The 18,545-nt window shown below is 40.2% G+C and overlaps 1 protein-coding gene across 7 annotated transcripts in view; it reads left to right on the top strand.

The window, feature by feature from the left end:
* NRG3 (neuregulin 3) overlaps window positions 1–18,545 on the top strand; it is a 1,193,959-nt gene that overhangs the window by 1,169,977 nt on the left and 5,437 nt on the right. For 4 of the 7 annotated variants that reach the window (XM_043476687.1, XM_043476682.1, XM_043476685.1 and 1 more), the window contains exons 7-8: window positions 11,398–11,525; window positions 15,983–16,156. In XM_043476687.1, coding sequence (XP_043332622.1) covers window positions 11,398–11,525; window positions 15,983–16,156 — 302 coding nt within the window. The remainder of the gene's footprint in view (window positions 1–11,397; window positions 11,526–15,982; window positions 16,157–18,545) is intronic. The other 3 variants (XM_043476686.1, XM_043476683.1, XM_043476688.1) reach the window with 1 other exon arrangement.

The raw sequence follows: 18,545 nt of genomic DNA, 5'->3' as shown, positions 1-18,545 counted from the left end.
TGATTTCTTTTGTCATATGTAGTGGTAAATGTCAGACATTTCCACTGTGATGTTGATCCTTCTTGCCCCTCACTTTCTACAGAGCTCTCTTTGGAAGGCAGCAGTCATGTGTAGTCTACACTTAAGGAGTGGAGAGTTGTGCTCACCCTTGTGAAGGCAGTGTATCCACATAAATTATTTGGAACTCTACTGCAAATGGTTTGCCTTTTCACCTTCAGTCATTTCTTGAGGGAAATGATCTTCCTGTAGGTGAGATTAGGCTCTGGTCGAGTCTCTTTTCACTGAAAAGTAGACAGTTTATAATGGAGAACACTGTGCACGCATTTCCGAATGGTTATTTTCTCCTTTTCTCATCAGAGATATGAGATTTTTTTTTTTTTTGGTTCTTTGTTGTGAGAATCTGGTATAGTCCTGGAGGTTGAACTCATGAAAGTGTGAGAGCAGTCCCTAACTGCAGCCCTCAGATGATTTTCACTTTCCCTCTAGTCCACATGCAAGTTTCCAAAAGTTATTAAAATTGCCACTTAAGTGTTCCTACGCAGTTAATGTTTCTGGCAGATTCTCCCACAGGTAAGCTTATTACTAATCAGAGTTCTTGGCTTCCCTTGCTCACCCCCTGAGGGGGAGGGGGCAGGGGTGAACTGGTTCCTCACATGGGGTAAGTATGGGGCGGCTCCAGGGGTCAGGCCAGAAGGGTGGCTTAGGTGGACACTTGGTGGTGCTGTATGCAGGGATCATGCCTAGTATCCTGCTATTAGCAGTTGGGTTTTTGGTGTTTTTCTATGTAGTTGTTCCTAATTTGCTCCAACTGTGCAGAGTTGTTGTTGTTGTTAAGTAGCTCAGTCGTGTCTGACTCTTTGCAACCCCATGGCCTGCAGCACACCATATCCTTCACTATCTCCCAGACTTTACCCAAACTTATGTCCATTGAGTCAATGATGCTATCCAAATATTTCATCCTCTGTCTCCCTTTTACCCTCCTGCCTTCAATCTTTCCAGCATCACGGTCTTTTCCAATGAGTCAGTTCTTCCCTTCAAGTGGCTAAATAGAACTTCAGCAACAGACCTTCCAATGAATATTCAGGGTTGATTTCCTTTAGGATTGGCTGGTTTGATTGCTTTCCTGTCCAAGGTCTCTCAAGAGTCTTCTCCAGTACCACAGTTCAAAAGCATCAGTTCTTCAGTTCTCAGCCTTCTTTGTGGTCCATCTCTCACATTGGTACATGACTACTGGAAAAAGCATAGCTTTGATTATATGGACCTATGTTGGCAAAGTGAAATCTTTGCTTTTTCATACACTGTCTAGTTTTGTCATAGATTTTCTTTCAAGAAGCAAGTGTCTTTTAATTTCTTGGCTGTTGTCACCATCCACAGTGATTTTGGAGCCCAAGAAAATAAAATCTGTCACTCTTTCCATTTTCCCCCCACATATTTGCCATGAAGTGATGGGACCAGATGCCGTGATCTTAGTTTTTTGAATGTTGAGTTTTAAGCCAGCCTTTTCACTCTCCTCTTTCACCTTCATCAAAAGGCTCTTTAGTTCTTCTTTGCTTTCTGCCATAAGGGTGGTGTCATCTGCATATCTGAGGTTATTGATATTTCTCTCAGCAATCTTGATTCCAGCTTGTGATCATCCAGCCTGACATTTCACATGATGTACTCTGCACATATGTTAAATAAACAAGGTGACAATATACAGCCTTGACATACTCCTTTCCCAATTTGGAACCAGTCTGTTGTTCCATGTCCAGTTCTAACTGTTGCTTCTTGACCCAAAAACAGGTTTCTCAGGAGGCAGGTCGGGTGGTCTGGTATTACTATCTCTTTAAGAATTTTCCACAGTTGTGATTCATACGGTCAAAGGCTTTAGCATCATCAGTGAAGCAGAAATAGATGTGTTTCTGGAATCCATTTGCTTTTTCTATTGCCAGTGGATTTTGGCAATTTGATCTCTGGTTCCTCTGCCTTTTCTAAATCTAGCTTGTACATCTGGAAGTTGTTGGTTCATGTATGGTTGAAGCCTAGCCTGAAGGATTTTGAGTGTGACCTTGTTAGCATGTAAAATGAGTGCAATTGTGAGGTAGTTTGAGCATTCTTTGGCATTGCCCTTCTTTGGGAATTGAATGAAAACTGACCTTTTCCAGTCCTGTGACTGGAAAACTGAGTTTTCCAAATTTGCTGGCATATTGAGTGTGGCACTTTCACAGCACCTTCTGTTAGGATTTGAAATAGCTCAACTGGAATTCCATCATCTCCACTAGCTTTGTTTGTAGTAATGCTTTCTAAGACCCACTTGACTTCACACTCCAAGATGTGTGACTCTAGGTAAGTGACCACACCATTATGGTTATCTGGGTCATTAAGACCTTTTTTGTACAGTTCTGTGCATTCTTGCCACCTCTTCTTTACCTCTTCTGCTTCTGTTAGGCCCTTACTATTTCTGTCCTTTATTGTGCTCTTTTCACATTAAATGTTCCCTTGGTAGCTCTAATTTTCTTGAAGAGATCTCTAGTTTTTCCCATTCTATTGTTTTCCTCAATTTCTTTGCATTGTTCACTTAAGAAGACTTTCTTATGTTTCCTTGCTATTCTTTGGAACTCGGCATTCAGATGAGTATATCTTCCCCCCTGCCCCCTTTTTTTTTTCTTTTTCCCTTTCACTTCTCTTCTTTCCTCAGCTATTTGTAAGGCCTTCTCAGGCAACCATTTTGCCTTGCTGCATTTCTTTTCCTTGGGGATGGTTTTGGTTACCATCTCCTGTACAATGTTATGGACCTTTGTCCATAGTTCTTCAGGCATTCTAGATCTAATTCCTTCAATCTATTTGTCATTTCTACTGTATAATCATAAGGATTTGATTTAGGTCACACCTGAATGACCTAATGGTTTTCCTTACCTTCTTCAATTTGTCTGAATTTCACAATAAGGAGCTCATGATTTGAGCCACAGTTAGCTCCCAGTCTTGCTTTTGCTGACAATATAGAGCTTCTCCATTTTCAGCTGCAAGGAATATAATCAATCTGATTTTGGTATTGACCATCTGTGATGTCCATGTGTAGAGTCATCTCTTATGTAGTTGCAAGAGAGTGTTTGCTATGATCTGTGAATTCTCTTGGGAAAACTGTTAGCTTTTGCCCTGCTTCATTTTATGCTCTAAGGCTAAACTTGCCTGTTACTCCAGGTATCTCTTGACTTCCTACTTTTTCATTCCAGTCCCCTATGATGTAAAGGACATCTTTCTTGGTTTGGGTTCTAGAAGGTTTTATGGGTCTTCACAGAGCTGTTCAACTTCAGCTTCTTCAGCATTAGTAGTTGGGGCATAGACTTGGATTACTGTGATGATGAATGGTTTGCCTTGGAAACGAATCAAGATCATTCTGTCATTTTTGAGATTGCACCCAAGTACTGCATTTCAGACTGTTTTGTTGTTTATGAGGGCTACTACATTTCTTCTACAGGATTCTTATTCACAGTTGTAGATAAAATGGTAATCTGAATTAGATTCACCCATTCTGGTCCATTTTAATTGACTGATTTCTAAAATGTCAGTGTTCACTCTTGCCATCTCCTATTTGACCACTTCCAATTTACCTTTATTCTTGAACCTAACAGCCCAGGTTTCTATGGAATATGGAACTTTATTTCCATATTGGACTGGACTTTATTTTCACCACCAGACACATTCACAACTGGTCATCAGTTCTTCTGTGGTTCAGCCTCTTCATTCTTTTTGGAGCTATTTCTCTGCTCTTCTCCAGTAGCATATTGGACACCTACTAATGTGTGTGGGGGTGTGTGTGTGGTGGGGAAGTTCATCTTTCAGTGTCATATCTTTTTGCCTTTTCATACTGTTAATGGGGTTTCAAGGCATGAATGCTGAAGTGGTTTGCATGTATGTAGTTATTTTTAGTCCCTTTTAGATTCTTTGTGTTTTGTTGCTGGAGGAGATGTTTGTCCAGATTCAAACACTTCAGCAAAGTGTCCCAGGACCCAGCCAGTCTTATTTCCTGCCTTGAGTGATTCCACTCACTCAAGCTCTTTTTCTTAAGGATTAAGAGGCTGAAGGTCTCTTCTGAAACTTCTTCCTGTTGGAAAGGGGCCACAGACCCTCATCTACCCGAGAGGCATATAATTCCTTTGCTGACTGTTCCAAAGACCTCTGGGGACCTGGGATACCGTCCACTGGAATGGGTTGAATTCTCTGAGACATCATGAGCCTTACTTGAAACTATTGGAGCCTAGAAGATAGAAGCTTAATGAAAAGGTTAAACAAACAAGGGCCAAGAAGGAGAATAACAACAGCCACTAAACAGCCTAGACGATATCGGCTCCACTGTTGACCAGACAGTGGAGGCAATATCATCCTTGCCAAAGTTGTGAAGCCATTCTGCTTGGGTGTATACTTCCTTTGTTTGAATGCATACAACACAGCTTGTGGGATTCTAGTTCCCTGATCAGGGACTGAACCCCAGGCATGGCAGTGGAGGCATGGAGTCCTTACCACTGGACCACCAAGTGACTCCCTTTATTTCCTTAATGTTAACTTCTACCTGTCCTGTAGCATTGGTCCAGATGCAGGAAGTGTGAGTTATTGCACAAGCTCTACCTTGTTCTGCCAGAAGGTAATCTAGGGCTAGATGACTATCAAGAACCACCGTAGACAAAAGAAGCAAGAGTGGTCTTAAGTCCTGTCAAGGCCTGCTCTGTCTATTTCTTCGTATAACCAAGCTGTATAGTGAGATTTTTCAGTGTCATTTCATGACAGGCAAAGCCTTCCCTTGGAGCTGCCAGGATATCACCAGCCCTGCCCTGCCAAGATCCCACCTAGTGCTCTGTGGGTTTGGTGGTGAGCCAGAGTGATCCTGTTATAGGTAAAAATTCCTCTAGCCCTGTAGTGCACTCTATGAAGTGGACCTTATCAATCCACTTATAGGCCACGCTGATAAATGAGTTTTCTTGCCATTCTTCCCTAGTTAGCAGGACTAGTGATATGGACAGTCGATAGGAGGAGCTTTTCTGTGGTGGAGAGTTTCCCTTAAACCAAGCACAAAGAGCTGCTTCCCTGGCAAGAGGGGCTGAGCAAGCCAGAGTACAGTAGCAAGAATGGCACACACAAGTCAAACCAGCATTGTTCTTAGCTGTAGATGGTGCCTGTCTTTTGGGTGGGTTTATCTCAGATTTTTCACTGGCTCACAGATGGGTTGTTCTGCTTTTGTGACCGGCCTGGTCTTTGGAGGTAAAAGCTTTAGGTTGGACAAATGTACCCAACTGTCAATAGATATCCCTTGCAGTTTGATGCAGCTGGAGTTGCTTTGAGTCCTTTATAGGGGCTCTTCCATTTTGGCAATAATTGGTCTTCAGGGGACCCCTCTTTCTCGGGTTTTAAGAAGAACTTGGTCCTCATGGTTAATTTGTGAAGAAACTGCCCCCTTCCATTGCATTTTTTTTCCCATTTATTTTTATTAGTTGGAGGCTGATTACTTTACAATATTGTAGTGGTTTTTGCCATACATTGACATGAATCAGCCATGGATTTACATGTATTCCCCAACCCTATCTCCCCTCCCACCTCCCTCTCCACCCGATCCCTTTGGGTCTTCCCAGCACATCAGCCCCGAGCACTTGTCTCATGTATCCAACCTGGGCTGATGATCTCTTTCACCCTTGATAATACACATGTTTCGATGCTGTTCTCTCTAAACATCCCACCCTCGCCTTCTCCCACAGCCATTGCATTTTTAGTGGGAGCTGGCTGTGCCTTGTGGGCACAGTCCTGGATCGCTTCTGAACTTGTCCTCAATTAATAATGTATCTCAGGTCTGTCTCACCTCATCATCTAGAAGAATGTCAGTAGTAAGAAAAGGCCTGTCATAGGTAACTGCAAATGGGCTAAGCCTCAGACCACTCCTAAGGACTACCTGGACCCAGAGGAGTGCCATAGAAACCTAGTTGTTCCAGAGCTCATGATTCTCTTGACAGAGCTTTGCTAAGGTTTTCTTTAAGGTATGGTTCATTTTCTCTACCTTCCCTGAAGACTAGGGATGCAAGAAGTGTGTAGCTTGTTGGCTATCCCTAGGGCCACAGTAAGCTCATGTGTAATTCTGGCCACAAAAGAGAGTCCATTATCCCTCTGGAGGGACTTTGGAAATCCACACTAAGGGATTCTTTCTTTCAAAAGGAACTTACAGACTTCAACAGCCTTTTCAGAACAGGTGGGGAAAGCTTCCACCCATCCTGTGAAAGTAAATAGCAAATGCCAGAAGCTACTTATATCCTGATTGTGGGGGCATTTGGATGAAGTCTAACTGCCCAGTCTTTACCCAGGTATGCCTCTTGGTATTGAATTGGCCTGAGTAATGAAGAGGGGATTAGATGGGTCTGTGAGATATAACAGGCACATAAATCATAGAAAGCATTACTTGTATTATTGTTCTTTTAAGCCCCTTTCCTAAAAAAGTCTTTGACGTCAAGCCCCGTAGTGCATCCCTCCTATAGTGGGTGGCGTCGTGTAAGCTCTTAGTGAGTTTTCATTGTTGGGCCTCTGGGGTGAGAATGTTGTCCTTCTTTCTATACCAGTCTGTGTTTCCCTTCTTATAGCCCCATTTCTCAGCAATTTTCTATTCCTGTGGAAAATACTGGGGAAGGCTAGGGAGGTCAGGGGGCCAATCACTAGAGCCATACCTTGTTCAGGTTCCTGAAGTTGAGCTGCCTTTTTGCAGTCTGTGATCAGTTTTGCTGTTCCCTTGGCTTACATTAGGTCCATCCATAATGGCCTCTACAGTTGATGACTGCTACCTGGGTCAGGAGTTGCACTGCTTCTAAAAGAGCCAGAATAAAATCTGTATGTTTTATGAGAGAATTTCTATCAGTCAAGCTTTCTCTTTCCTTCCAAATGGTGACATGAACATAAAGTACATGGAATTCATATTAGAGTCAGCAAAAATATTTAATTTTGTATCCTTCCCTAATTGAAAGCTCTCATTAATGCAGCTAGCTTGGCCTTTTAGGCTGATGTCTCACCAGGGTTCTTGGCCTCTTTAATCAATAGGAATTGATAAGAGGCCAGAGGAGATTCAGACAATGTTTTATGAGGATTTGTGCTACTGCAGGAGGGAGTGATAACAAGTAACAGGTTCCCTTGCTTACTCCCTGAGGTGGGGTGAGCTGGTTCCTTATATGGGGTAAGGGGAGGGAGTGGGTCCAGGGGTGAGCTTAGGTGCTCTGCCCAGCCCCTTGGTGGTGCTTGTGCAGGGATCATGCATGGTATCCTGCTTTTATTCTGGGCATCTCACAAGTGGAAGTTGAGTTTTTGATGTCTTATATCTTATTTGTAATTTGCCCCAACTGCCCATGCATGCAGTTATTTTTAGGCCCTTAGATTGTTTGTGTTGTTGCATCACCTCAAGCAGTAAAGGATTCCATGTCCCAGGCTGTCTTAAGCTGATCTTGACCAATTCTCTGTATTCACTTCTCTCTCTAGATTTTAGAGTGCTGTTTTGCCCTGCACTCTGATTGATATAAGAATAGGCATTGATTTTGTGTGTTCAGCTTTTTTTTTTTTCCTCTTATTTTAAGGACAGGAATGATGATTTTTAAGCTCTTTATTTGTCAGAACTGAAAAATGGAATCTGCCTATAAATTCATTTGAACCAATATGTATGGAATATTAGTTTGAAGATTGCCAAGTTATTAGGTTTATTGTGTTTCCTCTTGTCTCAACCAACCTTGGATAGGGATACCAGCAATTTAAACCTGCATCTTAGGTTAAATGCAGCCACTGAAATGAAAATGATTCTCAGAAAGGCTACAAGAGAAAGAGCCACAATAATAAATTTTGGAGGCAAATTTGTGTTAATGGACCACAATAGTATCATTGGAAGCAACTGTATAGCATAACAATAATGTAAGCATTTGAAAGAAAAGATTTAAAACTTAATATCTATTATGAATGTTATGATAAGGAGAGCATGTAAGAGGTTGATTCTATTCAAGCCTTTTTTTGACAGATTTTGAATAAGGCCCTCTAGCTCTCATGATCAAAAGTCTCAATCAAGGTAGAGGCTCTGAACTAACAGCCCCAAACTTGAATTAGGCTTGACATAAATTGTGTTTTTTAAAAAGGAATGGGCTGCTGACTTTTAATGATTTGGCAATTTCTCTAGAAACCCTTGACCTTGCTAGAAACACTGGCCAGTGTCACCTACTGACAGCCCTCTACAGAGACAGCACAGAAGTTACCCCTTCCAGTTTGCCACAGATGTCTCCAGAGACTTTCATTTTTGTCTGTAGCTGAGCCTTTTCGGCACCTGAGTTGTCTTATAAAGCAACTTTTTAGAAGTTGGGAGTAAAATAATCCTATTAGATCTTTTATAGAATTTGAAAATCAGGTAGAAATTCAGGATGTTGTTTACCTTTCAGTAGCATATTGACTCAGTTCAATTTTCCATGGATGGTTTATGATAAACAACTTTAATTAGTCAGCAAAGAAGTACATGTGAAAGTATTTCCATCATATTTTGTATCTTTGTAATTTTGGGGTTGCTGAAAACAACCACCTTTTCCACCTTATCTTCATATCTTCTTTTTGTTCTATGTCAGTTCAACCATTTTGCAAAACTCTTAATAGCTTCTCTTAAGTCCATTTTGTAGAATTCATATTTTGATTCAAGATGTGGTCATTATTAACATGATGTGGTTTATTTTGGAAGTAATTGAAAGTAGAGATTTTGAACATCAAGTTATATAACCTTGACAGTTTTCCTAGTTTTCATAGCCCATACCCACCAATATACTTTTTCCCAAGGATAACACCTTTTTTCTTCTTTCTTTTCCCCATCTGCATCCTATGTGGTTGTGTGCTCACACAGAAACACATGTATCAGTCAGTTCTGTGCAGCTGCTCAGTCATGTCCAACTCTTTGTGACCCCATGGACTGCCGCACACAGGGCCTCCCTGTCCAACACCAACACCCATAGTTTACTCAAACTCATGTCCATTGAGTTGGTGATGCCATCCAATCATCTCATCCTCTGTCATCCCCTTGTCCTCCTGCCTACAATCTTTCCCAGCATCAGGGTCTTTTCCAATGAATCAGCTCTTCGCATCAGGTGGCCAAAGTATCAGAGTTGCAGCTTCAGCATCAGTCCTTCCAATGAATATTCAGAATTGATCTCCTTTAGGATGGGCTGGTTGGATCTCCTTGCAGTCCAAGGGACTCTCAAGAGTCTTCTCCAACACCACAGTTCAAAATCATCAATTCTTCAGTGCTCAGCTTTCTTTATAGTCCAACTCTCACATCCATACATGACTACTGGAAAAGCCATAGCTTTGATTAGATAGATCTTTGTTGGCAAAGTAATGTCTCTGCTTTTTAATATGCTGCCTAAGTTGGTCATAACTTTCCTTCCAAGGAGCAAGCATCTTTTAATTTCATGGCTGCAGTCACCATCTGCAGTGATTTTGTAGTCCAAAAATATAAAATCTGTCACTGTTTCCACTGTTTCCCCATCTATTTGCCATGAAGTGATGGGATGCCATGATCTTAGTTTTCTGAATGTTGAGCTTTAAGCCAACTTTTTCACTCTCCTCTTTCACTTTCATCAAGAGGCTCTTTAGTTCTTCTTCAGTTTCTGCCATAAGGCTGGTGTCATCTGCATATCTGAGGTTATTGATATTTCTCTCAGAAATCTTGATTCCAGCTTGTGCTTCATCCAGCCCAGCATTTCTCATGATGTACTCTGCATATAAGTTAAATAAGCAGGGTGACAATATACAGCCTTGACGCACTCCTTTCCCTATTTGGAACCAGTCTGTTGTTCAATGTCCAGTTCTAACTGTTGCTTCCTGACCTGCATACAGATTTCTCAAGAGTCAGGTCAGGTGGTATGGTATTCCCATCTCTTTAAGAATTTTCCAGAGTTTGTGGTCCACACAGTCAAAGGCTTTGGCATGTACATACAAAATCTATACATATGTATATACACAGACACAAAGCTAAATGTGTTCACATATAAACACATACATACGCTTAGATATATATCTGTTTACTACGTGTCCGTCATTTACACAAGTGAATTCATATTATGCATAGTTCTTGTACCTTGATTTTATTCTCTTCAATGACTGTATAGTATTCATTTGCAGCCATTTCTATTGTTCCCAATTGCTTCTCTTTAGTGTCTGTTTTCTGATTGCTTATTAAAAATTGTACCAGTGACATGCTCTGGTGATTATATCATTTTGAACTTTTACAGTTAATGATGGGAATCCCTAAAAGTAGTAGTCTATATCTAAGAGTAGGGTGATTAAAATTTTGGAATATTTTGCCAATCTGTACCCCAGCAAGTTAGCAACAAATCTTATTTTTCTTGAATCTTTGCCTTTAGGATGTACTCCTGAAATTTAACATGCCCTATTCTGATTTTTTTCTCTTTACATGAGTTCAGTTATGTACTTTTTTCATATATGTATTCTGCAGATATATATTTTTATGTGAAATTCTACATTTACATGTGAATATCTGGATTTCAAAATCTCTTGTTTGGTTATTAGCATTCAAAAAATGTCATTTCTCAACATAGTTTTCATTGGAGCTTCCAGAAAAGAAACCTGCTATTCCTTGTTGCTTGTTCAAGTGCAAGTGCCCAGGGAATGTTAAACTTGACAACTGCTGCCTGGTTGAGATGCTAAACAATATTTCCCCAGGGGCAAAGATTTTCTTAATGTGCCATCACTATATGGTTTCCTCTAGGCTACCCTGCCTTGTGATATTTCATAGTCAAAGGTGAAACCAAGGGTTAATAACTATAAAGAATAAACTGTTCACACACTTCTCTTATTAGACATGGTAATTTCCTGGTTACAGGATGAAAGGGAAACACTAGAGAGTGGTGGGCAGATACTCTAAATCATCTTTCATAATTCTCAGAATTATGAAGAACTTCTGTTGTGAACTTCACTCATTTAGTCAGCATTTATTGAATCCCTATTGTTAGTAATAGAACAACAAGTTAATTTGTTGATAAAATGTACATTGAATTAAAAAATCCTTTTATTAACTTAAGTAATATTCTATATCAACTATAATAAAAAAAAGTACTGGTGGTTTTGGCTTAAAGGCATAGTGTGCCATGGGTAAAAATTGAAAAGATAGGATTCTAATGTGGAAAACCCTGCTGAATGGACCTCATCTAATCACAAAGAGTTTTGGGAGCAAAAGGTTGAGAGCATTGTGAGAAATGGGATGAAAATGATGTCTTTATCATTCTCCTGATCAAGTGCCCAGTGGAAAAGTTACTGGTAAGTTCCAGTAACCTTTTGATACCCAGCTGTAGTGTCAGAGGCCCTCCTCTCATAACTTCTCCTCCAGCTCAACTCTTTGCATGTGATTTCCCACAGTATTCCAAGGCGGAAAGGCATCCTGTGACTGCATTGGAGAAAATGATGGAGTCAAGTTTTGCCGGCCCCCAATCATTCCCAGAGGTCCCTTCTCCTGACAGAGGAAGCCAATCTATCAAACACCACAGGTACAGGTAGCTGAATTGTGGTGGGAATGGGCATGTTGACACGGTGTGTAATGCTGAACAATACATACCAAGGAACAGCAACAGTATTCAGGAGAGGTGATCATTCTTGCTTCTCCTCTAGTTGCCCATGGAGTGGATGCTCAAGCAGCTCACAGCAGGCAAAGAGACCAGTAGGCAGCAGTACACCTAGAAGAAGCCTAAAGGGACTTATTAACAATACCCATCAAGGCTGCAGACACAGACCAGTGAATGAAACAATTGCTATCTGAAAAATCATTAAAAACATGGTTTTTCCTAGCCTGCCTTATCACTGCAGATTTAATGACTCATTCTTCCCTAGGCAGCTGATAGCACATGTTCCAGATCTTCACACATAGTTCTCATGGGGGAAGAATCCTGCTAAATCTTTTCTTGGTTTAATATTAGATCTTCCATTATCAGTGGAGTGGGACTTCTTCTTCTTTTTTTTTTTTTTTTTTTTACAAGCTGACCATAAAATTGGCTATTTGGGGAAGAAAGCCAAAAATAAAGTTATCTTATAAAAGTTTTCAATTTTACAGCTTTCTGAGGCTGAGCACATTCTCAGCATCTTCTAGTCACATGCTATGTTTATACATAAGGAATCTGGAACTCCAAAAATTGAAAGCTTTGTTCTAAGGTGCCAACAGTTCTAAGGTGCCAACTGCTAGTACAGACGTTATGTTTATGTACATCCAAAAATATATTGTCAATCTTTGTGGAAGTTGTCCAAAGATTTAAGCTTTCTTTTCTTAGTAGGAAGTACAGTGTTAAAAAAATTATTAAATTATGAAGAGAATAAATATTTTTTTAAATGAAAAAGGTAAAGAAAAAGTAGTTGTTTCAAGCAATGAAAGAAAAATGTTGTTGACCCTTGGTTTTCACATATCTAGGGCACATTTTGGAACCACTGTGAGAGAAATATGCATTGTTCAAGGAAACTAACTTTTCTCTCACCTCTGAAGGAGTCCCCCCAAAAGATTTTACTGATGCTGGCCACATTTACTATGGGATTTTCATGTCACTCTGGATACTAATCATTGGTACTCAATGGTAATTTTTATTCTTAATCTACATGAGTAGAGACTGAGATATTAAGAGTTTGCTAAGATTAAAAAGGGTTAAATGTTTTCAACACAGGATGAAATATGTTGGCCACTGGATAACTGCTTTAGCTACTGAGTACAACTTTTGGTTTATATGAGTAGGGGAATTTACAAATATTTCCCTATGAAAAGAGCATTTTAAGTTCACTGAACTTAATGGATCTTCTTCAATTAGGAAATTAGATTCAAAATTATCAGCCTTTTAGAAGATATTTTTTTCCAAAAGCATATTTCCCTCTGCAGATTGTAATCCATGTTAAAGTGGTATTTCATCCAGTCAAGTAAAATAAAGTATAATATTAAGTATTATATTATGTCATACGTGTTTTAAAGTTGATAGGATAAAGAATGACAGCTTCTAATGTATTTGGCCTGCAGATAACCCCATCCCTATTTTTGTCTGTTGATACACCCGCTCCTAAACTTGGCTTCTACTATGGCTTCTAGGAATCACTCACAGGTCAAATAAGGAACTCTCTAAGAAACCTTCTTTTTTGTTTGGTTCAATGACACTGCAGTATTTGTTGGCATGCATTGTGTCCTGATAGACGGGCAAGGGTTGATTTATAAAGTGCTTTTAGAACTTTGTAAATTATAGTTCAATATATCATAGCTTTTGTTTTGTAAAACATGCAGTAGACTTAAACGTTTTTGTGATTGATAACCTAGTCACTGATTTATACATCCTGCAAACTGCTCCATAACTTCCTAAATGCCACTGGGTTAGAAAGCTTGAGGAGTAGATTGATCAATAGGTATAGAACGGTTTTTTAAGATGGGTTACTAGTTCATACCAGTAGACTTTGTTGTTGTGCCATTTTGGCTAGCTATGACTAATTCATTTCTTTTGGTGTACTGCAAATCTGACTCATTTGGATAACTCATTTATGAAACAAAAGCTATTAATTCAAAGCCATTATTTCCCATGTTTAGTCCAACCCCCCCCCTTTATTTTAAAGAAGCAATCTATTAAGTCATGTCATACTTTGTGCATTAATTTTGGCAATATAACTCAGGACATATATAGCCATTATATATAGCAATTATAGCCAGGACATATATAGGTTTTTTAAGGTAAAATAATTCCAGGGTTTTCAGTGATTAGTATGAGCCTTTGAGTCGTCAGTTTGGGCAGAGGAATTGGGGACCTTATTGTGTTGAGCACCTACCCAGTGCCAGATTTCCTGCTAAACACTACATGTTTGAGCTCTTTAATCCCTACAGCAATACTATGAAAATACCTAAACACATGCACCATGTGTAGACTTTCACCTTTTTCTGCCCTGCCTTGTACACTGAGAGGGGCAGCATCTTCTCTTGCCTTTGGACTTCTGTTGTTTCACTGCGATGCACCAGCAAGGAGGGAAGGGCAGGGCCAGTGAGGTCCTAGCACTCCTGCCCCTCCCTCCCTGCCTGGTGGCCTTAGCTTCGGCCCTCTTCTTGCAGGCCATAGCACCTGCCGGGTGGCCTCTTCTTACAACCATTTTCTCTCTTTAGTCAGGTAACTGCTCCTTCCCCCTTGTCCTTTCAGGAACAAGGATGGTAACAGCTTCCCATTGTCACCAGCCCTTAAGTAGAGTAGTATCATGTTGTGTGTGTGTTTTTTTTTCTCCCCTCAATCAGTGAACATACATTTGTAAACAGCAAAATCTTCCCAAGTGATCCAATTTCTGGTGCCATTTATTTCCCTCCAGGACTCTGAGTGGTACAAGTACTATCCCCAGTATCATGCTGCTAGTAACATACAGACCCAATGCAGCTAATTCTAGCATCCAAGTCCGAGTGCTCTGTGAACTTCACAATTGCCACCAGACAGTGTATATAGAAACTGGAAGGAAAGAAACGAATCGGTTATCACGGAGCTCCTTAAACGTGCTGGCTTAGTGACCTAGCTAGATGTCCCTTGTTAAGCATTTTAGGATTCAACACACTAGAAATATTATGCTGAAGAATGAAACTGTAATAACCATGCTAAGTATAATCTGGTATCTGCACAAACTCAGGAAGTTATTGATAGGCTTGACAAATATGAAGTTCTAAAGTGTGGTCGCTTTCCCTAGCCAAATCCAGGGTGGTGGCTACTGGCACTTCATATGTCAGGTTTTCAAATCCTGACCCTAAATATTAATAACATAGGAGAGGTTTTGTATTTATTAAGTGGAAATAACAGTAATGTTGGTGGGGGGAAAAGTTATGGAACTCCATATAATGTAGTAATATGCGTAAAATTCCTTCGGGGGAATGGTTCCTTTAGAACTTGATGGCATATTGAAATTTTGAAGATGTTTTCACTCTGTGTATGGTTTTATTGCTATTTTCAAAGTTAAATGAGGATATAACACAAACATTCTAAATCATCTTACAGGCATCTCAGGGAATGTTTACATAGGAACAGAGTTCTTACAATTCACATGGTAGTAGGGTAAATTCACTGGCATGGAGAGAGGAATAGATGTGGATGGAATTAGTAATGTGGCGAATTAGTAAGTGATTCCTGTAAAGAGTCTAGTTCTTTATTTAATATATCTATGTAGGGATCTTACCTGAGGTATATCCCATGTATGCTATTTGCCCCTTGATGGCACCTGATAACATATGGTTATTTGGCTATTTGGATGTATGAATCAAATGAAATATATGATCAGACATTTATTAAAAGCAAACTCAAAGGGTTGATATGGGATTATATAAAATCATGTGTGAATCTTTTGAAAATTGTAAAATACTATAGAATTTAAAGAATCTTTCATTCAATAAAAATGTTAGGAAAAGGAAACCTCAAAAGAAAAATAATTTAGGTTGTCAAGACTTATGAAAATTTGAGATTGTGAACTGGAAAAGTAAATAACATATATTTTAAGGAAACAACGGCAATTAAAATAAGGATTGTTTGTTCTACCACTGACACCATTGACATTTTCCCCTAAGGCTTCTTGGGTTTAGTTCTTGTCACTGTTTAATAACAAGACCATTTTTATTTCTGTTAGAGGCCCTGCTGGAGCATGGATGATAAGGGAAGATGGGAATCAGGGGCTGGAGCATCCTTTAAGCTCACCTCTCAGGCTGGGAAGCTGCCATTATTTTAGTCCATTGTGCTCCAGACAGGAATGCCAGAAACAGAGGAACTGAACATTTCTTCTTAGTCTGTCCAAAGATAAAATAGATTCAGCAACTTTCGATCTCTCCTAGCCGATATCCTGCAGGCATGGGTGGAATCTGGCCTAGAACTCTGAGGATCTGGGGTGCAAATACAGTGCTTGAAGAATCTATCTGAGCAGCCACCTGTGAGGAAATGGCTATGATCAATTTGTTTGTTGGTTTTCTTTCCACCAGCAGGACCCTCTCCTCTTGCTGCAGTCCAGGGCAAAGGAGTGGTATGCTCCATAGGAATGCCTTCAGAAGGACACCCCCATCACCCCGAAGTAGGCTGGGTGGACTCGTGGGACCAGCGTATCAGCAACTGGAGGAATCAAGGATCCCAGACCAGGATACGATACCTTGCCAAGGGTAGGTCTTAAAAGTAATGGAATTTAGGGAGGGTGAATACTGGAGTTTTAAATGGAGTTTTTAATGTTCCTTGGGGTTTTATTCACTGATTTCCATCACTAATTGGCTATTTATGCTTGCTTCCATATTTGTTTCACAAAAGAATAACAATAAAGATTAGATACAATGCAAGTAGATATTAGATGGAAAAGAAATGTAACATTAAGAAGTATATAGATATCTAGACTATGTTTTAATGCAGTTTCTAAAATAACTGGGAATGTGTCTTTAACTTTAAAAACTAGGGATTTCTTAGGAGGACAAAAGTAGGCTTCCCTTAGTTTTAGGGGGGGGGGAGGACTTAATTCTCTAATGACTATTGTAGAAAATACTATAATAAGCAGTTAGGTGATACAGATGTAGCATCTGCTCCATAGAGCATTCCTGAACGTGTCTCAGTCAATGCTGACTGCATATTGTCAAGGCACAACTAGCTGAACTCAGATCTCTAGTTTCACTCACAGTGCAGGGGTGGGAAAATGGGCTTTGGACTCAGTGGCTGTTGCCCATCCTTTCAGGGCAAAAAGTGCCCCTTCCTATGAATGGACATGGACCTGCATGGGGCTCATAGAATGGTGAGTGGAGCATAGAGTGAATTTTAGACACCAATTACCTCACTGACATAGCTATCCAACCAAATATGGCAGCCCTTATCAACCCTGACAAGCTGGATTGCTACTTGTATGAATTTGAGAAAGTTTTATCATTTAAGCTTATGTTTTCTAGTCTATAAATTGAACAAAATAGTATCAGCCTTCCTGAGGATGGTCGGGCAGGTTAAAAAGAAATTACTTGTGTCTAGAGCTTGTGCCTGACACATAGTAGGCCGAGAAGGAGTACTTGTATTTATTGCCATGGGAGCTATTATAGTATTACTACTAATTTCAAGAGCAATGCAATCAGGGTTTACTTCAGAAAGTCTAAGAATCCATTCCCTCACTCAAGCCAGGTTCCTGTTGCATCCAGTTTTCTTCTCTCTCTGAATAAGCCAGGCTACATTTCTTTAGTCTGGGTGATTTTTCTACCCAGTCTGTAGCAAGTTGAAAGTCAAAGCAGGTTTGAGGTCCCAGATTCTTAACTTTGTCTTTCCCTCTGGGCAACATATACATGCAACAGTGCCATGTCTGACAAATCCCAGCAACAGATTTCTGTAGGAAGACTAGAAGAAAAGAAATAAATAGCCTGTGTCTCAATTTTGTAATTGTGAAGCAATTCCAATTGGACTGTAAAATATATTGGTACAGGTCTGGGGTGAGGTTTACACATTCAACATAATAGCTAAGTTGTTCAAAATATACAAGTTTCAGGAAGCAGTTTGCATCTTTGTTTGCCTTATGGCTGGAAAAGGGGCTTGCATTAGCCTATAGTTAATTATGTTTCATAATTATTTTTCTTCTTAGACCACTAATAATGTCTGTTACTTAGGTATTCCCCCTCAACCTTCTCCCCGCTGCCCTGGGATGAATGTTAGAGTGAGAATGGGTGAGGCTGAAATCAAGCTCAGAGATGTTGTGAATGGACAGAGAACCCAGTCCATGCTTTCTTTCCTCTGCTGGGCACTATCATAGCTATCGTTCCAAATGTACCAGTAAGAGGGTGCTCTGTGACAGACAGTCTTGAACCAAACATACACACATCTCCAAGAGCTCAGAGATTTCCAGGGCATGTTCAGGCACTGTTTTGCTTTTTAACTCCTTGGGGTCTTAACACTTATCCTGCCTGGTGGCGGTTTTGTTTTGGTTCAATCATCATTGGGTTTGGAATGTTCTCTTCAATTGGCTGGCCACATGCATTTTCCAATGTGATACGCATCCAGTGTTGATAAATGATGACTCTAAGTCACTGTGTGCTCAGCACAATGAATCTCAGGGAGCAACCTCATTCTCAGTTCTTGAGAACAGCTATTTCCCACTCCTGGGGGACTGACCATCTCACCGGACTGGAAATGGAATTGGTAATAGAATTTCACAGCTAAAAGCCTTCTTCAAATCTGGCCCTTGCCTGGAGGGGGAGCGAATGAATTTATAAGAGTCATCAGCCATCTGTGGCTTGTTTATCAAGCATGTGGGCGCTGTCTCCTAGTTAGACTCCCATTGTATATGATGTCTCTCCTTGGCACTAACTTCAGCCCAGCTTGAAGCCAGTGTCTGACTTGGTGAAGCCTGAGGAGGGAGTCAGGTGGAAAGGAACTTCTTTAAGAGCCTTTCCCCTGATCAGTGGCTTGGTGCCAACTATGGCTAGTGGCTCACAGAGCTCTGAAATGCACTGTGTCAGGCAAATCAAACTCATGGATTCATATACTAAACAGAAAGAGCTAGAATCACAAAAGACTGCTACCTTCAAAGTAGAA

This window comes from Cervus canadensis, chromosome 8 (assembly GCF_019320065.1).
Source record: "Cervus canadensis isolate Bull #8, Minnesota chromosome 8, ASM1932006v1, whole genome shotgun sequence".
NCBI classification, from domain to species: domain Eukaryota; kingdom Metazoa; phylum Chordata; class Mammalia; order Artiodactyla; family Cervidae; genus Cervus; species Cervus canadensis.
This window is presented reverse-complemented; position numbering and strand designations above follow the sequence as displayed.